This window comes from Pangasianodon hypophthalmus, chromosome 10, assembly GCF_027358585.1.
Source record: "Pangasianodon hypophthalmus isolate fPanHyp1 chromosome 10, fPanHyp1.pri, whole genome shotgun sequence".
In the NCBI taxonomy this organism is placed as follows: domain Eukaryota; kingdom Metazoa; phylum Chordata; class Actinopteri; order Siluriformes; family Pangasiidae; genus Pangasianodon; species Pangasianodon hypophthalmus.
The window spans coordinates 8,576,901-8,604,618 of NC_069719.1; the positions used below are offsets into that span (position 1 = coordinate 8,576,901).

Below are 27,718 nucleotides of genomic sequence, written 5' to 3' on the forward strand. Positions count from 1 at the left end.
GGCGTAGCAAATACGGCTACAGGATTACACCCGGATGACTGCTGTACAGATTTCTGCTATAAAATGCTATGTTAGAGGAGGCTACGATGTGGTGTGGGGTCTTCTATTACTCCAGAAATTAACGAAACATATTCTGCATGTATTATTGTAAGTTACAAAAGCCCAGAAACACCATGCATATTTTTTCCCTGTCCTTATTCTTGCAAGAACGGAAAGGTTGATTTGAAGACATTATAACTTACTTTTCTTATAGAGATTAAAAAAAAGGGCTTACTTAAGATCACATGTCTCAGTCACCAAACCTGGCATAAATACTAAAACTAAGTATTCTTTAATAGATGTTTTCTCCCTGTATGCAATTATTGGTCATTTATTTAAAACTTATCACATCCTTAGAGGTTCTTTTTTGATCAAGGTGCATCTACAAGCCTAATCATTTAGTTCATTATCTCAATAAAACCACTGTTATTGCTTAATAAATCTATTATCTCTGGAAAATAGGTTGCTTTCTTGACATCACAAAAAATAAATAATAATCTCAAGCTAACAGGACATGAAAAATAATACTAACAGATAACCCCTCTGGAGTTCCATAGTAACTACAATAAGCATCACAAATATAAACGACCTCAAATTTTGAAATGCACATTTTCATAAAAAAAGAGAAAACAAGAAAGCATTTGAGCAGATTAGGAGTGAATAAATCTGAAGCAGGAAGCCATAGCTCAAAATTACAAACGTGATCTCGGCTCTGCCTGAATAAGGAAGCCATCCAGTCTGTGTTTTAATGTAGGTCTACATAAGGCAGTAATAAAGCTCAAATTGAATTTATGAACTCGCTCTGTTTCAAAGTCTTGCGTGTATATTGCAAAATAAAGCTATTATCCAACAAACTACAAAATTAGGTCAGGAATGTGCCACCAAATTTGATTAAATTGCTTCTCCGAGTTGTTTCGACTCTGATTTTACGACTTCAAAACGCTTTAAACCTGTTCATTTTAATGCGCAAAGTTGTTAATCAGCGAACAAGAAAACACTTGGCGTAAAAAAAAAAGAAACGCGAAATAGATTACGAGGTAGCAGACTGCATATTGAGATCAAATGAGCATTAAAATGGTAATCTGCAAACGGTTATTATCATAATTCCATTTGGACTCTACAGATATGTGGCTTGATTGTATATCAGATTTTAGTGGGTGTCTTTTTCATGAAGCTGTTCATTCCAGCGCTGTGCACACTGAGAGCCGGCGTGTTCATTCTGTGTTTTGTAAGAGCCGCAGGAAATGATCAGCTCACAAAGCCAGTCTTCGGCTCGATCAACACACAACACACACACACAAGGGCACTTTTCCTCTGGATGCTGGATGGCTGTGTATGGAAAGACAATAACCACTGTTATAGACGACTCGTCATATACCGAGATGAAACAGATGGGTGTATCTATGTACTTAGTGTTGTCTAGCCAGAGAAAAGAAATAAAAAGTATAGGTTCTTTAGAAAAAGCTAAATATTGTCTAAAGACTCCAGAACCTATTATGATTCCTGTTTTCAAATATTCTGAAGGAGGTGTAGGTGATATGTAAGGAATAAAACACTTGAGGGTGTGCTGTTACAGGATAATAATCAGTGTGGGGTGTTACTGTTACCACTCTGAAGTTAATTATCTTCCTATTACAGCAACCTCTTCTAGCACAGCGATGTGCCAATTTTTACAATTTTTAATTTATTAATGAACAATCGTGTTTTTTTAACCACTTATAGTTACATTTACTGTTATGGAACATCCACAAGACAAGTTAGTTCCTGTTATCACTATGTTACGGCTGCTATACGGCTTGTTATTTGTCTCTTTCTTAAAGTTTACAAGACAAAACACACACAAAAAAAATGCAGCTTGCAGCTTGATACAAAGAAACTGGAAAGCACAAAGTCCTCTGTCCTGAAGACTTTCCCGTGGCGGAAAACGTAGAGACTGTTACAAAGTGCTGACACTGGAGACTCCTTGCAAAAATATTAAATAAACATCTCCTTAGAGAAAGCTTCACTGTGTCAACAAACACTGAGACATTGACACTGAGACAACATGTTTATCTTTGTGAAATAACAACACATTTTTAATTCAGACTTAGATGATATGGATCTTCCCTGCGAACAAGTTGTTACTATAGAAACAATAACGTATCAGAACCCTGTGATTTGTCTTGTACTCAGCACCACTCTCACAGCTGCTGTTGTAGAAAATTAATCAACACCTTCTGACCAATCAGATGAGAATTCAACAGCGATAATTAAATAGTGATATACTTTTAATGTTATAAAAATTATAATAAGTTTTTCTGTATTGTAAGTACTTCTGTAACACTGACAAGCTTCATGCTACCTAAAAAGAGACTTACACTAACTGAAGCTGCACTGTAACAGCTCACTGATTGGATGTTAGCACATTATACTATTCTATCTATTATTCTATTATTCTATTCTATCCATTTATTTTTAATCAATCAGTGGGGCATCTGAGAAGTGTAGTGAGAAGTGTGTGTGCTTGGTGAGCTGATATGAACCTAGCATGGTTCATCAGGATCGTGAGAACATGAGTTGAGTAAATTAAGTAAACGAATATACAACTTTAGTGTAACAAGCACTGTTTATTCTTAATGAGCAACTCATAAAAATAAAAATACATCTTACAGAACTATAACAGTCATTACATTTGAAATCAACCTTAGTAAAACTGTAATACTACCATGTAATAAATCCACTACTTTTTTCATGTACAGTTCCTGTCGACATTTTTTCCAACCCCCGAAAACGTTCAGCTCTTCTCATTTTGCGGAAAAGACACTCCATGAGGCATAAATCGTTTCGACAGAAGCTTGATGGAAAAGGGAAAGGCTTGTCAATGTTTTAATTGCATTTGCAAATCATCTCACACAAAGTAAAGAGCTGTAGAAATTACAATGAGCTCCATTAATAAAAATGAGTTTAATAATAGTGATATGATTTCAAATAATTTCAACAATACCTTGATTTTTCCAATATACAAAAAGAGTGACAAATTAAAGGAAAAGGGAGTAGCTTTGTTATGCTGAGGCATTTTACTGGCATGGTTTGGGTTCTCGTTTATCATTAATGCAAAGTTCTTCTGACTGCTCACCTTTATCCTATAATGAAACATTTCTAACCTGATGGGTGTGGTCTCTTTCAGGTGACTCCTCCCCATCCACAGGGCACAGTGGGTCATCGAATGGCATGTTCCCTCAGTGATACTAAATACTGTGAGTCACACAGTGTATAACAAAACCTTCTACAGGTATTGAGATATTTTTGCTATTTTTGCTTACTCTCATCATCTACTGCACCCAAGCAAATGAACTGGACAATTCAGAATGTTAATACTAATCAAATGAAAATGTTATACGAAAAAAAAATCCCACTTTCAAAAAAAGTAATGAAAAGTAAACCACATGGTTGAAATTAAAAATTCCCAATAAACACAATGCAATCACACAGACTCTTTTTTAGAAATGAGGGCAGCTATTACTGAACGATGCCTGCAGCTCAATAGAAGCTAGAAACAATGATGGAGCCTAATTCATACGCAAGCGAGAGGAAAAGGAGCCACTGTTTCAAACGAACTGCGAGCACGAGACAGCATGGGGACGAGATATGGCTCGCTTTTAATCTGTGCAAATTCCATGCTCCTACTGACGAAGATTAGAAAATTAATTTCATGGATGCAAAGGCAATATTGATGTCATCAAAGAGAATAGAAGGAGAGGTTTAACTCTTAGCTGCCAAAAAGAAAATAAATGAATGAATGTTATACGTAGTGTCTGTCACAATAATAAGATCTTCCATGCACTGTCCACATTCTAAATACGAAACGACATGAAAATAAAGAGAACTGGTAACAAAAAGAATGAGCTTAGTGATGCTGCAGTTAAGAGTTATCAGTGTTCTACAATAGATTTGTTACATGGCTGGTTAATTGATAAGCAGATTTAGTCTTCAGGATGTTGAGGAGTCCATGATTGGGCTTGTAAATAATTTTTCAACATTGAATCAAAGAATATATGCATTTAACTGTTCGGAAAATGTGTTAAACCATCTCAGGCGACAATGTCTCAGCCTTTTTCCAATTTTTTTTTTTTGCATTTTGTTAAAGCAGATTTGAAAAGTAGGGTTGAAATTGCTAGCATAGAATTAGCAAATAAACAAAACATGGTTAACTGGCATCCATGGACGTTCTAATGATTTACTTCTAATTTTTGTGTAATCAATAATTTACTTTCTATATCTACAATTTGACTAACAGTGTTGCACTTCCAAAGTAAGATGAGAGAACTTACTTTTCTTCTTCCCATCATCTTCAGGTAATCTGCTTGACGCAGCTTCCGGTTGAACACGTGACTTGTGGAATATTTCAAAATATTTCAGAGGGATGAATGTGGTTTCAGAGGGATGAAAGTGAATGTTGTGGGGCACTAAAATGTACATTTTTATGACCTATAAACGACCTACTACTGCTGCTGCCATCCATATATCCATATATATTCTTATACACATTTTTTTAATGTACATATTTTTCTTAAATTTTATATTTTTCTTTATACTTTTGTTTATATATTTTTTATGTGCATATTTTTCTTTCTTTTTTTTTTGATTCCATGGATTCATGGAAAAGAATGTTTCAGGTATGGGATTCACCCATTTTCTGCAAACAAATATGATTTTTGAAGTAGTTTAATGATTCTATGTCAGAGTAAAGTGTAGTTATAGTGCAAGCAAGGATCCTGTTTTTAAGTACTCCAGATGTTTTTGTGAATGACACTTTACTGTGTAAATGTCTTTTACGTTTACTTTACACATACATATTTGTAAATGTAAAGACAGCGAGACACAAAATGGCAGCCCAACTGTTGAATCACCTATAGGTTTATTCCTACAGGTCTGATTGTCATTGTTTGTCTTTTTACGCATATCATTCATCCGTTGCATTAAGTGGTGAGTTTGCTGAGGTTTAAAATAAGAATGGTGTGTAACCTAGCAGTGTCATATTTGCCGTCGAACGTCTCTCAGTAAATGTCAGTGCTCACAAGCACGAGTCCGAAGAGACCTTCTGCAGGGGAAATTGCCTTCCTGCAAAACAGTCCAGTCGGAGGTTGCCAAGGCAGCTATGCATGAAGGCCGGGTAGAGATGGGATGGCATGGCATTAGAGAGAGAGAGAGGGGGAGAGGGAGAGAGAGAAAAGGAGGACAGGTGTCACACAGTAGTCTCTCCTGATATTGTACGCAGCAGTGTGTGTGTAACTGCTTTGCTTTTGGTAGCAGAAAGATGAATAGTGACGACACGTTCAGTAGACGAGTCTGGTGTTTACTACACATGACCTGTGTGTTTAAAGTGATCATGCACTTAGCATTTAGTAATACTGAGAGTGTGTGTGAGAAAGACGAAAAGAATGGGACAGACGTGAAAAACAGAACTGTGAAAGTTTTTTTTTTTATTGTAAACCATTGAAAATGATATAAATTGACTTAGAGACAGATATCACACAGAGAGAGTGAGACAGACAGAGAGAAAGATATGGGGAAAAGCAGATACCGAGAATCAGGAAAAACAGAGAGACACATGGACAAACAGAAGGATAGACAGGGACAGAAAAAGAAAGAAAGAAAGAAAGAAAGACAGACAGACAGAAATAGAGAAGTGGAGAAAATAGCTGGAGAAAGAGCGACAGAGTAGGGCAGAGATAAAGTGAGACAGGCATAGAAAAAGAAAGACAGGCTAGGAGAGGCAGGCATAGGAAGAAAAAATGACATAGAAATGCAGAAAAGGCAGAGAGAGAGAGAGAGTGAGAGAGAATGATATCCATAGAAAGACAGGTTAAGAGACAGACAAGTAGAGAGATACAGGACATATGAAGAAAAAGGCAGATGGAAGGCCAGAAAAGCAGGGAGGTAGAGAGATATGTGTAGAAGAAAGACTGCCAAACTGAGAGAAAAAGAGAGGGAGAGAAAAAAGAAGATGGGCAGAGTAGAGAGAGACAGGGATAGAATGAGAAAGACAGAACTGAAGAGGCAGAGAGATGGAGAGTATAGAGACAGATAGAAAGTCCAAAAGGCAGACAGGTACAGAGACAGGCAGAAAGAGAAAGACACAGACAGAGAGAAAACGATAAGTAGAAAAAGGAGGAAAGAGATTGTCAAAAAGGAAAACAAAGAAGGGACAGAGACAGAGTGAGACAGGCATATAAAAAGAAAGAAAGCCAGACAGGCAGAAGAAGAGACATGCAGGCAGAGACAGATAAGCACAGAGAGACAGGCATAGGAATGGAAAGATACAGGGGCGAGAGAGAGAGAGAGAGAGAGAGAGATGAGAGCTTTGCACTCTTATTAACAAACACACTTTAAAGATTAAAAACACAATTGAAAGATTTTTTTAAAAAAAAATACATATACACCAATTTGACATGGAAGAAAAAAATGTGTGTGTGTGTGCGTGTGTGCGCGTGTGTGTGTGCATCATGGCATCAGCACAAACACAGAACAGTCAGCAGTTCGAGGCATCATGCTCCCGCCAGACGTACATTTCAACACTGCTTCTGCTGACCGGCGTCTGAGAACAAAACAGGCGACAGTTCTCCGGTTCCTCAGAGGAGGCGTCCCGCGTCAGCACGATGAAAATGAAGGCTTTCCACATGTATGAATTAAGCGGAAAAGAAGAGCTGCCATGGAGTTTTTTTCCCTGTCCGAGGGCAACCACGGCACGCCAGGAATGCCTTCCAGTTGCACTTCGGTGCCGAGACACGTCCGGCTTGTGCAACCGGCTTGCGAGAATGAAAACAATAATTCTCCTATCAATCAGACAAACACTCCTCCTCCGAGACCTCAAAGGTAATTTCAACTGTTATTTCTTAACACACATTTGGAGACAATGAAATAGTTTCTCATAAATTTACATTTATGAGACAAGCTATTAAGGAATCACCAGTTAATACTCCGTGCTTGCTTTATTAGTTTAACCAGTGTAATAACTATAAATGATGCCAGACCATTGAATGCATTTGTGAATTAATACTAGTCACTCTAACACTTAAGGAAAAAAAAAAAACTAATATTAGGTCTAATTAGAAAGCCAGAACACCCAGTGCAGGATTCGTCTGGGCAATACTACTGGCATCTCCATTAACAGTCAGCTTTCGTCTGGTGGTGTAAAATAATAGTCAGTTCTCCGTGTGCCCACGGGATAAAAACACCAGCCAGAGCTCGCGGCCTGCTATTCAACATTAAGAGCCATTCAGACCATTAAGATAAAATATGCAGCCACTATGCCACGGGCAAGGCAGTCTTGGCCTTTGATGTGGAGAGCAGGCCGGCCTTGCAAACATCCACTTCATTTCACCGGCACCATCTATCAAGTGAGCTGCAACAAACACATCTCCTGACCTTCAATCTTCCTCCGGTTATTAGATACTCATTTAAAGTCACCTGAAACAATCCGGACCAAATTGATTTCATTATTGGACTCTGTGTGACGACTCCCTGATTGCTCAGCAGGAAATATTAAAAGTTAATTAGAAAAAAAAATTGATTTTCATTTTTTTTTCCCTCGTCTCTACTGCATCATATCCATTGCTTTGACATTCTGCGTACAACAGCATCAGATTTGGATTTTGGAAGAGTCTGATTGACGACCTTCTGTTTCAGGGACATTGCGGATGAGATATGAGGGTGTGTTACAGTGCACAAGAACAATAAGACAGGCTTTGTGAAACCTAGAGCAGCCAGAGGAAAGAGCTCTCAAGGGTTGATTGGCCTTTAATGTCTTTGCTCCCAACAGAATGGGCTTGTCGACCTGAGGATATGGGCTGCGTTTGACCTCCTGACCTACCAAGGCCGGTCCATAGTAGAGTGCTGGGCCAAGGCCCTTTTTCAATCTTTTAAGATCTCCGAATCAATCTGAGTGCCAGATGTGAACATGTGGGGCCAGTGCTGTGCAATCAGGAAGTCCTGGCCCCGAGGGTAATTCATGTCCGGCATCAGACTTTGGTCTTTCACATCCCAATCACTGTGACTCAGTGGGTACAACTAAACAACAATTCTAAAATTCAAGGCCAAAAGCAACAGAGCAGAGAAAGATGGCGGAACATTCATTTGAAACCACAACCTGTTTTTAAAATAACACAGTATTTCTCTTACGTTACACAAAAAGTCAACTTCATGTGTTTATTTGAGTGTAATTAAGTTAAGACAGTCTTTAAATTAGCATATTCCACTAAATATCCGATGGAGTGTTTAGATATCATTCATCTAGATCAGTTAATAAGATATTATACTTCTCTCAACAGTTCTCATACACTCATCACTTTATTAGAGAAAAGCAGTACACCTGCTCATTCATGCAATTATCTGTTCAGCCAAACACATGGCAAGAGCGCAATAAATAAAATCACGCAGACACAAGTAAGAGCTTCCTCTAATGTTCACGTCAAACGTCAGAATGAAGAAAAATGAAATCTCAGTGACTCTGACCATGACTACCATGGATGTTGGTGCCAGACAGGCTAGTTTGAGTATTTCAGAAACTGCTGATCTCCCGGTATTTTCACACACAACAGTCTCTAGAGATTACACAGCAAAAAAACATCTAGGGAGTGGTAGTTCTGTGGGGGGAAAGTCTTGTTGATAAAGGAGGTCAGAGCAGAACGGTTCTTGAAAGATTGATTCTTGAAGTCTACAGTAACTCAAATAAGCACTCTGTACAACCGTGGTGAGCAGAAACGCATCTCAGAATGCACAACATGCCCCAAATTGAGGTGACTGGGCTTCAACAGCAGAAGACCACATCGAGCTCCAGTCCTGTCAGCTAAGAGCAGGAATCTGAGGCTAATTTGGGCATGGGGTCAGCGAAAGTAGGCAGTCAGGTTACCCAGAAACAGCACATTTTTAAAGCTTCTTGTCCTTTCATGATCATAATATAATTATTGTACATGGGGTGGACAAATCACAAGCCTGGGTGCAAGATATTTTTATGTACAGGAACCGTACAGTGTAATGTGTAATGTGGTGTAATGAGTTCCTGACATCAAAGCTGTACTGGCTATTTAACTTTAAAATATATAATTTTCCAACTAGTTACAGATACTGGCTTATATCTTTATCCACTAGCTACTTTAAGTCTTTTTTTTAACAATAGAGGGAAAGGCTAGCTATTGTTAATGGTGCATTTGAATGCAAATATTTCATAATGACCTTGCATGTGAGAACTAGAACCAACTGATACAGTGATTAGTGATTCAAACTATTCAAACATATAATGTTAGAATGTTTTGAACTCAGACTCTTTTAAACTAGACTAAAATTACAAGTAGTTACATTAGCTGTGCTACAGTACAGTGGCAGTTCATGTGTCTGTCAGTGCTGGACGGTAGACATGCTAATCAGCCACTGCTTTCACACTCCATTCAACACTGTGACAAACCAAGTCTGTTTTTCCAACAGCTGATTGCAGCTGAAATATTAGCGAGGCTGTTTGACTAGAGTAGTTCCAGCCCCGGGACAAAGAATTGCTTCAACACTCCAAATATAGACCATCTGTTATCCTAACCCAAGTTCACATCATCCCGATTCTGGAGAACTATTACCAGCCCTCAAACCACAAAATATCTTTTTTACAAGGCTTCTTCATGAGTCATGGTGGAGGCACAGTTTTATGGAGAGCATATTTTTCTAAAGCTTTGATCCATAGGTCTTCCTTGCTGGAGATGCTTCAGCCTGACTCATCTGGCAAGCAGCATGTTTTAAATGAAATCACACTGCACTGCTGCAGCACAAACTCTACATGGCCATAACTATAAAGCTTCTAAAAAGCAAATTACAGACTTCTGGAGAGGGAAAGGTTGAAGCCAGCTAAATAAGTCACATGACATATGCATACTGTATGTGGTATATGGAACTCATTATGTTGACAAAAAGCATTCTCTGTCTCACGGCTTTTTTGTCATGGATCTAGCATGGGTATGGGGCATCCAAATTGGGCATACCATCAACCAGTCATATTTCAAACATGATTACTCTCAAACATTGGACGCAACTCACATCACTAGCTCAAATGACATTCCCTAAAGCACAATGAACTGAATATGGCAACACCGAGGACCCATAGTTAGTAGGAGTAAAATGCCACTATCTATATCTCTACCTGCTTAATGCTCTAAATATCCATATCTGTACCTGTATTTGGATATAAACCCAAAATGGGTGTGGCCTAATCAGGAAGGGGGCTTGCTATTGTTGTTGTTGTTGTTAAATAGAGATGTGCGCAGTACTGCTTTTATAAACCACGCTAACACAGTTATTATTTTTGTTTGTACCAGCCCACAACAAATTCATTTGGTTCTATTTCACAAAATATATACAAACTAGTAGCATCATTTAACACCCTGGGACCCTGACCAAGCAGTTACTAAGGATGAATGAATGAGTGCTGTAAAAGCCTCACTGTAAATACATTGTTCATGTTCGCATTAATGAATGTGGTCTTTCTTTGTCCCATGAGCTTCATACTGGACCCTTCATTCTCACCCACAAGCTTCATATCTGAACACTCGCTCGCATGAAAATAAGAGCCTTCTGCTCACGTGACTTTTTTGTTGCGTCCTGTGAGATCCCAGTCCTGATGCACAACTCTAGTTTCAACCAGATGCCCCTTTCAAACCTTTCTGGCAAGTTAAAAAAAATAAATAAATAAAAATAATGCACCTCCTATTCATATTTGGATTTGTATCACTTCATTCCAAATCTGTTTTTATATTCAGTTACATATCTAATGCTTTCTCATGGATGCCCGAGTGAGCAAACTTCATTAAAATCCATAGAGACCAGTTCTAATGACTCTTTTATAATACCTTATAATTCCTCCATTTGAAAATTGGCTCTTTAAAAGAAAGTGTGCAACAGTACTGCTGCTATGGGAGGCTTTTTTTTTTATGAACATGTAATTGTTTTTTTGTTACTTATCATAAAAATATTTATATATGATATCGTTTCCCTCAAAATATACCTGGTTAATGTTTAATATATTAAGTTATTGCAAAACAGCAAAGTCCCCAGGCTTTTGATAGGAAGTATACATTATTAAAAAACTTATTAAAGGCATTTACTTCTAATCAGTAAGAAAAACAGTTTAACACTTCTCATAACAGTTGAATGCATAATTATATTGTTATAATTATGTTCATTAATGGAATTATATTTCTTTTGACTTCTTTGTAAGGTATACACACACACACACACACACACACACATATATATATATATATATATATATATATATAGTATTTAGCTGCTTTTTGCGAGTTGAGAAGATTGGAACAGTAATTCTTTGGTCTATTCTTTGGTCCAACAGATAAATAACACAAAGTATAACACAAAGTATATATTTTATAGTTAAATTAGCTTTCAAAATGTATTTAAAAGTACTTTTAGAATCAGTGAAGGATTATAAAGGTTTCAATTCTGATGGAATTGATTGGAATTCGTATTGCAAAAACCAAAACCAATCATGTCCTAACAAAAGCTGCTACATATATAGTAAATAACATGAGCATTGTATCACGTTTAATATAAATTCCACAATCAATTTTATCTTTTACACCAATTAGTCTACACCTGATCTGGTTTATGTTTCTACTCTTGATTCATTCTGATGCACTGAGAGGAAAAAAAACGTTATTGATGAATTTATCTGCCTCGAGATATGTAACAACATGAGTTCCATTGCCAAAATGTCAAAGCATCCGTTCATGGACCCCCACTGCCTTCAGAAACGCAGCACTGAGAACGAGTGCGGTGCCTATTGACTCATCCACAGAATGCATGGAGAGCGGATGAAAATGCAATACTCTTCCCTCACACCGCTTCCTAGATTTGATGCCTCTGGAAGTATTCATAGCTTATGCAGGATTTATGCATTTCATTCTGTTGATTTTGTTACTCAACATTCTACACATTTGTTTACAAGGCAAAGAGGCCATACTGATGGAATTACCTACTCATAGACAGACGCCTGACAGACCCTATCTCAGTCATCACAACATGGCATTCAAATTCAAAGAAGAAAAATGAATTATAGATGCTTGTTTTTTTCCCACTATACATATCATTAGCTTTCTCTCTCAGCTGCCAATAAGCACGATTCTGGCTCCCAGAATGGGAACAGGCTCATAGTAAAACAGGACGTGTCCTCCTTCCTGGACCTAATTTAGGATTCAATTACAATACTCTTTAAAAGCGTCGACTTCTCAATTAATTATTTTAAGATTAGCCTGACAGTAATGGCCCTCCCACCATCTCGGGGTGGAGCGACTCGGCGTGCCCTGACTGCTTTGCTTGCTCTCGAGGAAAGACAAATAAATCAGCTCTCCTCTTCTACCTCCTGCATTTAGTACTTTTTTTTTCAAATGCTGTTGTTTTATACCATCTTTTGCCAGGCGTGTTCTTTCCGTGGTGCGCGATTGATATTCATGCGCCACGGCGGGCTGCGTTTTTATGAGCCACCGGGGCCAGCACAGTCGCTGACTGATGGTTCTGCCGCCACCGCTGCTGGGCGTGAGTGAAAAAAAACCCCGTCGTCGGGCGCTTTGATTGGAGCCAAGCGGAGCATTTCTCTTCACTGTGTCTAGCATTCCGCCTCCCTCCACCACACACTCACGACCGACCCGCATGCTGTCTCCCGTCGCATGGAAATGAATGGCTCTCCCCTCCGGCAGCAGCCAGCCCCCCATTCTGTTTATTTAAATATTTGATATGTAAGCAGTCATAAAATAAGTGTCATAACATGCAGAGAATGACGTGCGCCCAAAAGGCCGTTATGCGTAATGGGTTCTGATGCGTACGGGACCCAGAGTTTAGCCCAGTGGGGGACACGTGACATGCTGAGAAAAGATGCCGGTGGGAATAAATGAGCGTTTGAGTGAGCATGGTACATGCAGAAATAATGCACAGCACAGCAAACACATCAACATGCCTATGCCACACTCAGACCTAATAATGGAAATGTATGCATGCTGGAATGGTCTCGTGAGAAATGCATTAATATGTAAAAGGGGATATAACTCTTCTATGACAACTCGCCACCGGCGTTGTCAAAAAAGCTAAACAAAAACTAACCTGATCCTCATTCGGGAATAACATGCAAATGCTCAGATTTTTTATGGCTGCATCTTTACTATCAAACAGTCCAAAAGGATGAAAACTGAGTAGGTCTAATTTAGAGCTATAGGAATTTCCGGAGGGAAATATTCGCCATAAGTAATACAAACAATATGAACTGCAAACACATGTATTTACACATATACATACTGCAGCTGTTGAACACTGAAGCAGTACTTCAGCCAAAAAATTTTCTTCACCCAAATGTCGTCGATCAGACAGAACTTGCTGTTGCACAAATAAAACTTTGATTCTGTAGTTTTGCACTGCTATGAGGCTAATGTTGCTACCAGGAGAGGTAAGTTTATAGCCACCAGTTTAGTAATGTACAAACTCCACATCCTTTGCAAAAATCATTGTCTAGTAATCTCAAGTAGGCAACAACACCCAGGGCATGCACTTCCAAATACAATTAATTCAAAGATGCCAGACAGAGATAACATGAATAAAATAAGATCTAAACTAGGGGTGGGTAATATGATGAAAAAAAAATCACAATTCTCAAAGACATTTCTACAATACACAGTGTCACGAATTATAGGTTTGCTAACAAACAGCTAGTAAAACATTTTAAAAAAGTGCTGCATTAAAAAAAATCAGTTTGATACGTTATTTAATGTCTACAAAATATTATTTTGAAAAAAAATATCAAAATTTTTGCGTAATTTACTTAATTATGAAAATAAATTATATAATAAAATGATATCTCAGAAACACATATTGTGGACATTAATTTATCATGATATTGATATTATATCATCATATCACCCAGCCCTAGTCTGGTAAACTCCCAAAAAGATAATGTACTAATTGCATAAAATTGTGATAATACTTTATTGATCATGCACACATCAACCAACAGCAAGTGAAGACCCATACATACACATAATGTCACATGATGCGTCCATCGATTCCAAAAAGTTGATGAACATCAGGCCAAAATAACCTTCATAAATATAACAAAGATCTGTAGTAAACTGACTCATATGAGAACCTTCCACACTGAAAGCACTTAGAATTAATATGAATTTCTCAAGAGTTCATAAACACACTGTGATATTTCATAATTGCTGTTGAATTCTCAATTCTCATTGGTCAGAAAGTATTGATTAATTTCTATAATAGCAGCTCTGACAATAATTCTGGCTACAAGCCTAATCACAGGTTTACATTAATGGCCTCATTTATATATTATCGATTCTATAGTAACAAATTACAAAGGGACTTGTATGGTGGATGTGCCACATACTCTACAACTAATAATGTAATTTTAAAAAGTGCTGTTATTTAACAAAGTATAATCACTGACATGTTGATGCTTTCTGTAAGTGGATGTTTATTTAGAATCCAGAATCCAGTGCTTTGTAACAGTCAGTAGTTTTTCCTCCATGGGAAAGTCTTCAAGATAGACGGCTCTGCTCTTTCCAGTTTCTTAGTAATGTTTACATTTACATTTACATTTATGGCATTTGGCAGACGCCCTTATCCAGAGCGATTTACAATAGTGCTTTGAAGTCTATCAAAAATACATTCTGGCATATTGGCTCACTAGGTCACAAACTAGGAATATCATCAGTCCAAAACTCAAGAGACAAGCGCTCAGACAATACTTTTTTTTTTTTTTTTTTTTTTTTTGGTAAGTGCTAACTTAAGTACTTTATGATGTACTTAAGTAATGTCAAGATACTTTTTTGTCTTATTAAATTCAAGAGGGAGAAAAAAAGAAAAGAGTCTAGTAAAGGTAAGACTGTGTATAGCTTCTATAACATTACATGAATTGATAAAAAAGTATGATGTGGCATTCTATAATAAAGGAAAAAACATTATCATTAACAAAACGCTGTGGTATAAGAGAAATAATAAATTTTGGGATGTTAACTCTGACTCCTCTTCACATCAGGCTGCATCACACCACCCCTTGATTTATTATTTTCCTAAAACCGCATGCCCCCAAGTGTTTTGTTCCTTACTTATAGTATAATGGGTGTTCACTGGCTAAAATATAGGCCACAGGGTTCTGATACTCAGAACATGACAATTCAGAAATGCTCTTCCACAGGTCTAGTAAACATATGTACAATTCTGTTTTGTCACCTAATATGCTCTTACATGTTCCTCACAAGCAGAAGGAACCGGGTCAGACCTTCAGCAAATTCATGCTACCTTATATAGCACCAGCGTTTTTGGACCTGGGATATGCTTGCACAGAGCACAGATGGGTTTTAATTCTTCTTGCTCCTACAGATCTTAATTACTACTAATTGGACCAAATCACTTTTTTTCTGCTACACTGACATAATGAAACAATTCATCATTAAAGCTTAATGACTTGAATGATGGTTCTCTGCAGATAGGCTGAGGGAAGGTCAGCGAAAAGGACACGGCCGACAAGGACAGTGAGGAGCTGACATTTAACAGGAAGTGTAAAAAAAAAAAAAAACTGCTGAGGGGCTAAAACCAGTTAATTGGAGTTCTCTCTTGAATTCTGTGCATTCGGTTTCAGTAGTATGGTGAATTGATGGCGTAACCAAATGCACAGCTCTTAATTAATTACAGCACCAAACCATACAACTTCATAACGGCGAAGAGCTGACTTTGCAAGATCCCAGCCTAAAAGCAAGTAGTAGGACAACAGGAAAGAGAAAGGAAAGAGATAGAGAAATATATCATACTCAGACAGGAAAGGGCTATAATGCATTGTGCTTGGCGTGAAAAGCTTTTCTCTACGAGTCGTCTTAATTTAGCTAAAAGCTCACAAGTGTAAGAGTGCCGTCTCTCTGACACATCAATTTCAGCCCAAAATAGAGATGCAGCAGCAGTTTTAAAAAGAGGCACAATTTTCCACTGGGAAACAAAGAGTTCAGCTGCCCAAACGATTGATTATGGTAATGTGATCTACAAAACCGTAAACAGAGAAGCCACTGACATACAGTTGACATTATACTAACCTTTGCGTGCTTATCCTATAATGCAAGTGGATGTTCATCAAAAGACCTTCTCATAGCTGAAGTAAAAGGAGCATTTCCTCTTCTATTTACACAAACAGTTACTAAAATGATCTTTAATCAATAAAAAGACTGATTCTATTGTACATATTCAGAGCCTTGTTTCTTTCTTTTTTTTTTTTTTTTTTTAACTTTTTTAGCATAACCATGAAGATATAAATATTTCTCCAGACATTTATGGATTAGCATCCCCATTGATTAGTTCTAGCTGCCAGAAGCACAGGGGGAAAGGCTAATACAGTCTGGAAGCTAACAACTTGGCACTGTGAGCAACTATAATTCTGCAGCCCATTAATTAGGTCATGATATGATATGAGCTGAAAAAAGAGGTGACATGCTCAAGAAAGGTGTTACTCCGAGTACGACATTTGCATCACAAATGCAAACATTTTCCAAAAAAAAGGTGCTAAAAGGAGTGGTAATTTCAATCTTCAATCTTTTGTCCCTTTAGTATGTCTCTGTCATCACATGATACAGATAGGGTGCTTGCATGCTCTTGCTACCTAATAAATGTTAGACAGGTAACTGTAAAAAATTAGCTTGCTAACCAGCTAGTCACCAAATGCTGTATCAGTTTACATTTAAAACACATCCGAGCTACAAATATGGCCCTTATAATTTAGGGGAACCTTAGTGACAAGCAATGGTACAGTATTAGGGATGCACTGATAGTAGTATCAGGTATCTGTCTAATACCATGCTTATTTACAGTACGAGTACAAGCGATCAAGTGATACTATGTGATGTAAGCCTAGTGTACACTTTCTCGCTAATGAACACATGGTCCAAAATGACAGCTACTCGGATTCCATTTCACAGATAACGATGGCAATCCAAGCAAAGCAGACTGCAAACTGTGCTCTATGAAAATACAAGTAACCTTACAGCGTTTAAACACACCATAAGATGGCTGAGCTGAGCATGCAGAGTAGTGATCAGTAAGCATGGTTATTAAAAATGAGAGTAAAGTGCCATGAACTGTGCACACACAAAGGTAGTCGCGAGTGTTGTGCAACTAAGGAAGCATGCAGACAAACTGTTGCGTGTGAGTGAGCACTTCAGTTCTGCAAGCACTGAGCACTGAAACATGCACGCTTCCTTTACACTTTGCTCTACACTTGGCTTGAGTCAAGCTGCAAAGTATGGAACCTTGTGCTCATTTTTAATGGCTACGCTCACTGATACTGCTCTCTGCATGCTCAGGTAGGTCACCCTCAATCTCAGCAGGAGTTCACTGCTAGGAGAACACAGCAGCAACCAATATAAAAAGAGCTAAATAAAATGTTCCACACCACCCCAATTGATTACTAATCCAGGAGGTTACTCATTTAGGGATGCAGCAATACCACGGGTACATGGTTTCTGGTACTCAATGACACCATGTACCCATGGTATTTCTGTATAGCTATACAGTTTAGTACATTTTTCCCTAAATGTAGAACATATTATACCTACTGGCTTTAAAGAGTATTTTCTATCTATACTGATTTCTGTGTTCCTTCTGTAAAATGCACCACGATATAGTATTGCTGAAAATGACAGGTTTATTGACACAGGTGGCTGACAGCTATGCTCATTCTCACACACAGCACCCGAAATCAACACCTTCAACCATGACCAGTCACACTAATCAATGCCTGTCATTCTAAAATTGCCCAATTCTGAGCACAAGCTCTGTGTCACTATTCTTGGCTGAAGATACAGAAAAGAAGATTTAGGAAGGGGGGGGGCACTTCAGACATGAAATATTACAGTATATAACCAGAAATAAGGAAGCATGAGACACACTATCTATAGCATGATGCTACAAAAGCAGCAGATGTTCAAACACAAACCCTCTGGGCTTCAGAATACAGCTCTCTCCTTGGCTGCCCGCTGTGCACCGTCCTCCCTCTGGACCGAGGACGAGTTTTTCCTGGATCTGCCTCTCCTCTCCTGTCCTCTCTCCATTTGGAGGACGTAAGGGCTTCAGCAATGCTCATGGGAGTAGGAAAAGTGGAAAGGATGAAAAGAATTTTTCCTTTTCCTTCAGGGAGGTAGCTCCCATTCAACAGGAGCACGTGGCTAATTTCCATGTGTGAAGGTCACAGAGTGACTGAGAGGTGAAGCCACGGGGCTGGCTCACTGCCAAACACACAAGTGAGTGACAGAAACCAAAATCAAAGCAGAGAGACAGAGGGAGAGAGGGAACGAGAGCAGAGCGCAGGGAGCCTGGTCTTCCTATGAGCAAATTACTCAAGTTGCGTAGGGCTTGCCACGTTCCAGAGACACTGCATGCCATTAAGATTTATGTATTATTATTTTTTTTTATTTAGCAAAACTTAGTTATATATACACAACATTTTTTTTAAGAACATGACAGACTGAGGCTTCTTGCGAACTAAATGTCATGCTGCTACAATAGCATACCGTTTGTCCCATGATATGAAGGTCATGTTAAACAGACAATGCGGTCTCCAAGAGAAACTTCAGCTAACAGATAACATTTGGTATTTTATGACAGGTTCTTAAAATACAAAAATAACATTCTGCAATGTTCTAAAAACATGTACATTTTGTTCCACGGTGTAGACAAAACACTCATGGAAATGTCAGTGTTAATGTTCCTACAGCTAAAAATGTTTTAGCAACACTGTAGAACTTAAAATTCTGCAAAATGGTTCTCAGAAGAAATCTGACAGAGTTTTAGTTTTCTATAACTATAAGATTCAAAAACGTTTTGCTAACTTAAACTTGTTAGCTGTGGATGTTCATAAGATGCAGAGAAACCACAGAAAAAGCACACCGAGTGAGATGAAAAAACAAAGCGCAGGGTTTTTTTGTGTGTTTTTATTAATATAACTTTGTATCTAGCACCAACTAGCAAGTGAGACTGAGGTCTTCCAGCTGAAGTTGCGAAATCATCCGAAAGAGCTTAGTCTCACTTGCTAGTCAATGCTAGCTACTGAGTTCAGTATAAATTAGCTATGACAAGCTAAATAGACTATTGTTGCAAGGCTATGGTATGCTAAGATATGCTTCTAGCATGTTCTAGCTGGCTAATAAACCTCAAATGTTAAAAAGTTAGATGGTGATAGGTGATAGCAGTGGTTTATGAATATTAGCTAGCTAATGAGCTAGTTACTGAATGCTGTACAGAGCTGATTATGATGATAATCCCACATAATCAGGGATGTGGGAAAGCAGTATATGTGTCTCTTACAGGGGTAGAGAATATGTGAATACGGTACAGACATTATCCTTCTTGTTTCCTAGCAGTTGCTATTTTAAGTTTCTAGACAAAATAGAAGGAGAAACTGATTGTTTTGATTTCTTGCTTCAAATATAGCAGGGTGTAAAAATAACGGTTAGAGAAAACCACCATTTTGGAGCCCATTTACACTTGGTGGCGTCAGGATTATATGCAGTTTGAGATTAGCGACATAAAAGTAAAAGTGTAAATGCACCCAAGACATTTGTATGTTTGTAATAGAAGGTGTCTGTAATAGAATTTAATCCAATAACTCTTAAAACTCTTCCAAACAAAACCTCTCCCAATAGGTGATGCTTCATGAATGGCATGAAATCATTAGCAAGATTAAAAACGGCATTAATAATCATTAAATTTGATGCGGCAAACATCTTATTCAAACAACTAAAAAAACTATGTATATATATATATATATATATATATATATATATATATATATATATATATATATATATATTGGTCGTGAAAACAAGCTTTTTTTGATTATATATGGATTAAGACAGGTTTACTGCACATTGCTAAATATTCAATTTGATTTTAATCAATTTAAGCAATTGGAGCAACCTAGAGATGACAGTGGCAAGAAAAACTCCTTGACATGAAACGAGGAAGAAACTCTGGAAAAAAAACTCAAAAGGGAACTCATCCTATTCTTCATTAGCATATACAGGTGTTGAAGAGTCAAGTCAGACAGTACTAAGTGTGCTGAAAGGATGTTCAGTATAAACACTGTGTGAATAAAAGTCCTGGAATGAGCCCAAGACAGTCGTTATGATTATAGCAGGTATAAAGCTACAGTATCCAGGTGTTATTATCCGCAGGAGCAAGGGTAAGACTTGGGCTAGACTGTGTTTTGGAAGTGCAAATCTTTAGGGTAGGCATGTGGGACCATCCACAGCAGCATAAAGTAAGTCACAGGACTCATCGGGATAAATAAACAGGATAGATAAACAGACATTCAAGATGAATCAATCAACAGAAAGAACTATCACAAATGGCATTTGGCAATCTAGGTGCTAAAAGAGAAACCATGGCTACAAACCAGCAGGTAACGTGAGGCGAAAAATGTCTGCCAGTATGAATGAAGGATAAGGCTCCGGGAAGGCTAGGACTGGCACTGAGCCAAACGCACATGAGCAATTTACTGCAATTTATTGTAAACACCTTTTATTGCACTCATTCCAATGAAACATGGAAGACCGTGTGATATTCTCAAACGCGTAGGAATTCAGCACTTTGGTTATGTGATGTGAAGTAAATGATAATACTTTATGGTGCATGAGGTCTTCCAGTGAGACTGCCCTCCTGAGTTCAAATACGAGCCTTTTTTCCATTACTCTCCACCATCAGCTCCCCAGAAGCAGCACTCAGCAGCCCCTCTTCACACCCCTGTGGAGAGCAATAACCGGAGAGACACAGCACTGGCAGTGCAGGCCGGAGTGCTGCTCAACCACACACAGTCACAGACACATACTCTCTCTCTCTCTCTCACACACACACACAGCTTTTTTTTTTTTTTTTTTTTACAGTATCAGAACACCCCAAAGTCAGTTTTTCAGCATGGCCGAGCTCTCTGGCACAACCTGCCAACAAGCTGTTATAACATGTATGCTACCACAAAACCAGCAAAGAAATCACAGCTGGATTAATTTAGAGTGATTCAAAGCAAAAGGCAGGCAGTGTCTGGGTGGTCCACATAAATCTACTGCACAGCTCATTTCAGCCGTATATAACAGATTTGTCTTTGATAAACTACATGTTATGTTTTACTAAACAGCTTCATTTATTCTTATATGACAGTGCTGTTGAACTCTGGATTCTGATTGGCCAGAAAGTGCTGATTAATTTTATGACAGTAGCTCCGGCTGCAAGGTTTATAGTAATGCACTCGTTCCGATGTTGTAGCTTCTATAGCAACAAACAATTTAGGGCTGAGTGATATGTTAAAAATCCATACACAGTACGCAACAATACTACGATACACACTATGTATCACGATATTTAGATTTGCGCACAAAGTGCCAGTAATACAGTAGTGTTGTATTTTTGATTATGAAATATGATTATGAAATTATGAAAAATGTTTGTTTACCAAATTAATTTAATAAAAGTAAAAAAAAGCTAATAATTTAAATAGATTACAATAAATTAATTAAAATGTCCAATTTTAAATCAGCAGTTTGTAATGCTGTTTTAAAAAATGTTTCAAAAAATATTTCACGATACCTCCGATATGTCAGAAAAGTGTACTGTGATATAATTTATCATGATCTCAATGTTATATCATCATATCGCCCAGCTTTAAGCTAAGATTAATAATAAGTGGATTTAAATACATGATGTTATTTAAAAAAAAAAAAACTTTACAATCGTTCATATGGTGAAGCTTTCTGTAAGGAGATGTGTATCATAACATAAGCGATAAGAAGAACTAATGTTCCACAACATTAAATGTAAATATAAACTGAAAGATATAAAATATAGGAATAATTCTCAATTGATTCAACAATTTATACTGGGTTGTGTCCTTCACTGCTTCATAAAAGTGCCTATAAAGCATAATGGTTTATATGCAGGCCAACCCTAAGCCAAGATAAGAAATTCAAAATTTCCTCTAAACACACTGTAATTCATTAATTGACGAAAAAAAGGGAATAAATACAAATAATAAAGGAGAATTGTTGGCAAATTGCTGTGATATAAGAGGAGTAAAACCTCAGGAGACATGCTGTTAAAAGAAAATAATCAACTCCTGGGTGGCAACAGTAATTCCTGCAACAGTATGTCCTGTCATGTTTTATCTCTTACTTATTATATCCTCGTCTGACAGTGGGAGGTGTATTTGTTCTGATATTGTAACAAACAGCACAGAGAATTAAGTGTCTGGATGGTCTATAGAAATAAGCAGTACCTTTGTAGCAGCTCTAAGCCTCTAATTGAAATTGGCAACTAAAAATCAGATTTCTGCAGAATGCACAGGGTTCCAATTTCACTCAGTGTTCACAAACGCTATTTCGACAGAGCTCTTAGCAGGAAAATATGAGCAACAAGTCTACAGGATTTCACTGATTCCACTGTCTCCAGGAACATATGGAGTTCATACGGCATATTATATGCCTGGTTAGGCCCATTGGTTGCACCCAGTTTTAGAGAGTTGTGTCAAAAGCATAGCAAACAACTATTAATTTTAAATTAACCATCTTCATTTTCAGTACTATCAACTCTACTATAATTGCTTTTTTTCCCTTTCTAAATACACACTATGCAGATCATTGAAAAATCAACACACCATGGTCCTGTTATGCAAGAAAATATTAATGCAAGCTTTAATTCTGCTGAGAAGGATCTTTCTGTCCCAAACTAAATGTTTCTGCTTAACTAAAATAAATCTTCAATTATTTTATTTAATTTCTATAGTAAATTGAAATTAGCTGGCATTTTAACAAAAAAAAAAAAGGCAATCCTGGGATAACCAATATGCCAATTACACTCCGGCATTTGGCGTTTCATCCTGTAAGATGAAAACACAGCCGGCCCTTATCACGAGCAACGGAGCAAATTAAAATTTCGCTCAGACCGCCTAATCAGCTAAACTGCTAGAGCTAGCAATGTAAACAAACACACACACACACAGACTCACACACACAAAGGCCAGGGCGGGTTTGGAGGTGTGCTGTGGCCCAGAATACAATGATAGCCATCAGCTTTGGGAAATACAGCAACCTAATATGAGTGAAATAACGGCATGTATACTGACAGGCTTACATCGATGATAGTCTAGGTCAGTGTTAGAAACAGTTAATGAAATGGGAATAAGTCTCCATAGTTTCAACAATATATACAGTACTGTACAAAAGTCTTAGGCACCCTATTTTTTAGTAGTAACTTTGTTATAGATTTTTATTTTATGATTTCTACATTACTGATTCAGTACAAAAACACTTTAGATTTCCAAACATTAGTTTTCCAGCATGAAATAAAATGTCACACAAAAATGTTTGTATGTCAGTAAAGAAGGCATCGTATTATGTAAGAGACCACTTTCCAGACAAAAAAGCATAATGAAGGCTGCTGGGTTTTGCTGCAAAAATAAGAAGCAAGTGTGACAGTCGAAGTCTCCAGAAGAACTGTGGCTGGTTCTGCAAGATGCTCAGTAAAACTTACAGCTCATTTCCTTATAAAACTGCACAAATTGTACCTGAGACTACTGATTTTTTTTTTTTTTAAAGCAAATGGTCGTCACACCAAATATTGACTTTGTTTCTTTTATTACTGTTTACTGCTCTTTATAATATTTTTTAAAAGTAGAAACATTTATTTTAATTATTTTTGAAGGCATCTTTGCTCTACAGCATTTCTTTGCATGTGTCTAAGACTTTTGCACAGTACTGTATATAGTTGAGTCTTTCATTAATTTTTAAAAGTACCAATAAAGAATAATAACTTATCACTAAAAATAAACAATACTTCCATATAATATGCAGACCAACACTAAGCAATGCTAAGAAATTCTAATTTTCTAATAATAATTCAATCAGAGCTACATTCAAAATTGATCAATTAAATTTATTCCAATGTACAAATGATTTAGGTCAGGTCAGAAGGTGACTGGGAAATAAATATATATATCAATATATCTATAACTAAAATATATAACTAAAACGAACAAAACCCTAACACAATCAGTCAATGCATCCACATAACTGGTCTTTTAGTAATGGACATTACAGAGACACAGGAGTAGAAGACACAGCCACGTTCTGCTGAAAGAGGGAGCACTCAGCAGTTTTTACACATCTACATGGCCCACATGGAAACACAGAGCCAGTCACATGTCAGATTTGATCTGAACTCGGAGCAGCGGGCTGGCAGAGCGCCCATGCCGACTTTACCTCCATTATTCACACTCCAAGCCTGGAGGGCAGACGCGAACAAGTGCACAAGTGCACAGGCCAATATGACAGCCATCAGAGGATAATAGCGGTTAGTGTAGACTATTACAGCAATTATAATGTAATGATCATGTAACTAGTGTTAAGGTTTCATGCAATTAAAATGACATCAGTCAATCTTTAACTAATATTACATCTGTCTTTTATAAACACACAGAAGACAACTTCTTTATCCTGAACACTGAATTACAGAATGAAAGCCATTTAACATGCCATTTCAAATATAATCTTTTCATTGCATGCTGTAATACTCAGGGACGGTCTTGGGAAACACACAAGGCCTAACAGATTATAGGTACACAGAAAAATGCAGAGTAGAATTAACTTTTATAATGTCGCATTAGATCTACAGCACCAAACAGTCTGCATTATTTCTCACAGTGCTGTCCAGGTGAATATAGAAATTTATATTAACAATAAAGCCTTGAAAATTCCTTTTATGGACAATAATCAATAATTAATGAACCTACTATGTTAGGCGAATTTTCACAAGGTTTTTGAGTTAGAAAATTAAAAAAAATGCATTAGACTTCGCTTTATTCCCTTCACAAGGCAATAAAGTTCCCTATAAACTGCTGAAACACATTATAAAATTTTGCTGTGTGAAAAGTAACACAGCATCAGCAGACATATCAAATTCTCTAATGCTGGTGTGTGTGTGTGTGTGTGTGTGTGTGTGTGTGTGTGTGTGTGTGTGTGTGAACAGGTGTGTTCACACACACACACACACACACACACACAGGTGAACATAAAGCATAAAAATATGAATTTACACTGAATAGTACAATTTTCCACCTTGTAAACCTAGGTCTAAATGCCATGTATGAGTTAATACTATTACATAATAATAAGACTTAATATTTTACATATAAATCACATTATTTCTTTTTTTTCTTCTTCTTCTTCATAAAATAAATGGGATTCAGGTTGTGCTGCTTGGAATAACTTTATTTCATGTAGCCTACATTACATGCTACGTCCGTTTAGCTGCATTTATATTATTAGCGTTGAGCTAATTTCATTCAGACTGCACTGACTGATGACGCTGACTGATCAAAACCCGCCGCAGGTGACCTTTCACCTTTGACACGTTTTGAAAACAAATCGCTGAAACATATTAAAACACTAATAATTATTAATAAATATTGTACAAACAATAAGCCTGACTACTCGTAGAGGTTTACGACACAGAATTTAAAAAAAAAAAAAAAAAAAAAAAAAAGACTCAACAAAATAGAGTATAGAGTGAGAGTTCACCTGGTTCCGGGTGGCGCTTTGAGCGCTGTTTGCAGCCCCGGGATTAGCTCTCTGTCCCGGCCACCCTGAGCCTCCACACCCGTACTGAGAGCTCGCATCTTTTCCGCTGCTGTATTCATAGTATCGCATCATGGGTCCTGGAGAAGTGAGCAGCTGGTTCAGGGTGGGAGTCGCGCCGGAAGGATGCTGACTCTGTCCCGGGAAACGTACAAACCCCCCGGCGTTGTTCATGGACCCAACCGGGGCGCATTTGGCCTGACTGGAGGCCGGGTTACTGTATCCCGCAGCCCCGTAGCCCGCATAAGCGCCGTACTGACTCTTCTGCTGCCCTTCGTGGGAGTTTGGAGAGGCTTCCACATGATTAGAAGTGGCGGGATACATCAGAGTGCCAAAGCCCTGCTGTGCCCCGTGCTGATCGAAGCAAGGTCCTGATCTTGAACTTCCAAAATAGTGATTGAAGTCAGAGACTGGTGTTTTCCCTCCACCTCCTCCACCTCCTCCTCCTGCGCCCTGGGCATGGGAGGCTTGGAGACTCGGTGCCAAGTTGCCTTGCTCGTACCTGCTCCTACTCATGGGCTCTGCGGCTCTGCAAGGCTGATCTTCAGCACTTTTTCTCAGCATGTGCTGCTCAGAACTGCCTCCTACAGCACTCTCCCTGCCTCCTAACCTCTGCTGGTCGGAGGCGTCCTGGCTGCTGTGGTTCCTCTGTACGGCGCGCTGATTGCTGTGCTGCTGAAACCGAATATCTCCGGGAGCGTGCTTTAGTTTATGATTAACCACAAAACCCGTTTCTGCACCAGGAGAGCTCGACGACATTGATGATGATGAAGATGAAGATGATGAGGAAGATGATGATGATGAGGAAGAGGAGGAGGAGGACACTGAAGTTGTCACGCTTCCACCAGTTCGGCTCAGGTCATCACAACGCCGATCTACATTATTATTATTAGTAGTAGTATTATTAGTGTTATTGTTATTGTTATTACTCGCGCTTCTCACGTCCCCGATTCCTCCTGCACGCTTCCCGGAGTTTAAATCTTGTCCCAAAACCCCAGATAAAGTCTTGCTCTTGTTGTTATTAGACGCCGCCGGGACTGATGCCACTTGCGCGGCCATGGTCACTGCAACATCCCGAAAACAAAATGCAAAATATCTAAAGTAAACCGGATCAAAATGATCAAAAAGCACTGCGATTGAACGGCTCCGTCTGCTGGTATCCGAGGCTGGAAGTGTGCTGTTTCCGGGGGAGGCTGCTGTCAGCGCGGCTTCATGCTGAAAGTTTTCGGCTCCGGGGTTTTAAATGAAACTTTCTCCGTCTCTCTGTGAGTAAAATGTGAGCGTCCGTGCACAAACCTCTGCAGCTCAGCATGACAGGAGCTCGCGCTGCTCTTATCCACCTCCCCGCCCTCCTGTGCACGCGCTAAAATCCGCCCTGGATCTCTGAGCTCGTGGATTGAACTCCGTCAGGCTTCTGTACAGCGGGGTCGCGTGAGGAGGGTGTGTCTGCGTCCTGCGAGACTACAAACCACGCCCACTACAAGGAACGCCCATTACAAGAACGCCTACTAGCAAAGCACACTACACAACATTCCCACGCCCACTACACAACATTCCCATACACACTCCCCCTCTAACCCTAACTCTAAATCTAAGCCTATTTTAGGTATTTGTGGTGGGCAAAACTTGTAATAGTGGGCGTACCCTGTAAGGGGCGTGGTTTGTAATCTTGACGGAGGTTTAATGTATTTGTTGTGGGCGGAACTTGTATTAGTGGGCGTGCCTTGTATGGGGTGTGGTTTGTAAATCTGACGGAGGTTTAACGTATTTGTTGTGGGTGGAACTTGTAATAGTGGGCGTGCCTTGTATGGGGTGTGGTTTGTAAATCTGACGGAGGTTTAACGTATTTGTTGTGGGCGGAACTTGTATTAGTGGGCGTGCCTTGTATGGGGTGTGGTTTGTAAATCTGACGGAGGTTTAACGTATTTGTTGTGGGTGGAACTTGTAAAAGTGGGCATGCCTTGTATGGGGTGTGGTTTGTAAAT

The 27,718-nt window shown here is 38.5% G+C and overlaps 1 protein-coding gene across 1 annotated transcript in view; it reads right to left on the minus strand.

The window, feature by feature from the left end:
* The window catches only part of LOC113545107 (AT-rich interactive domain-containing protein 1B), a 198,100-nt gene extending 171,019 nt beyond the window's left edge, over nt 1–27,081 (minus strand). The window contains exon 1 of the mRNA XM_026944261.3: nt 25,677–27,081. Coding sequence (XP_026800062.3) covers nt 25,677–26,792 — 1,116 coding nt within the window. The 5' untranslated portion in view covers nt 26,793–27,081. The remainder of the gene's footprint in view (nt 1–25,676) is intronic.
* Between the last annotated feature and the right edge of the window lie 637 nt (nt 27,082–27,718).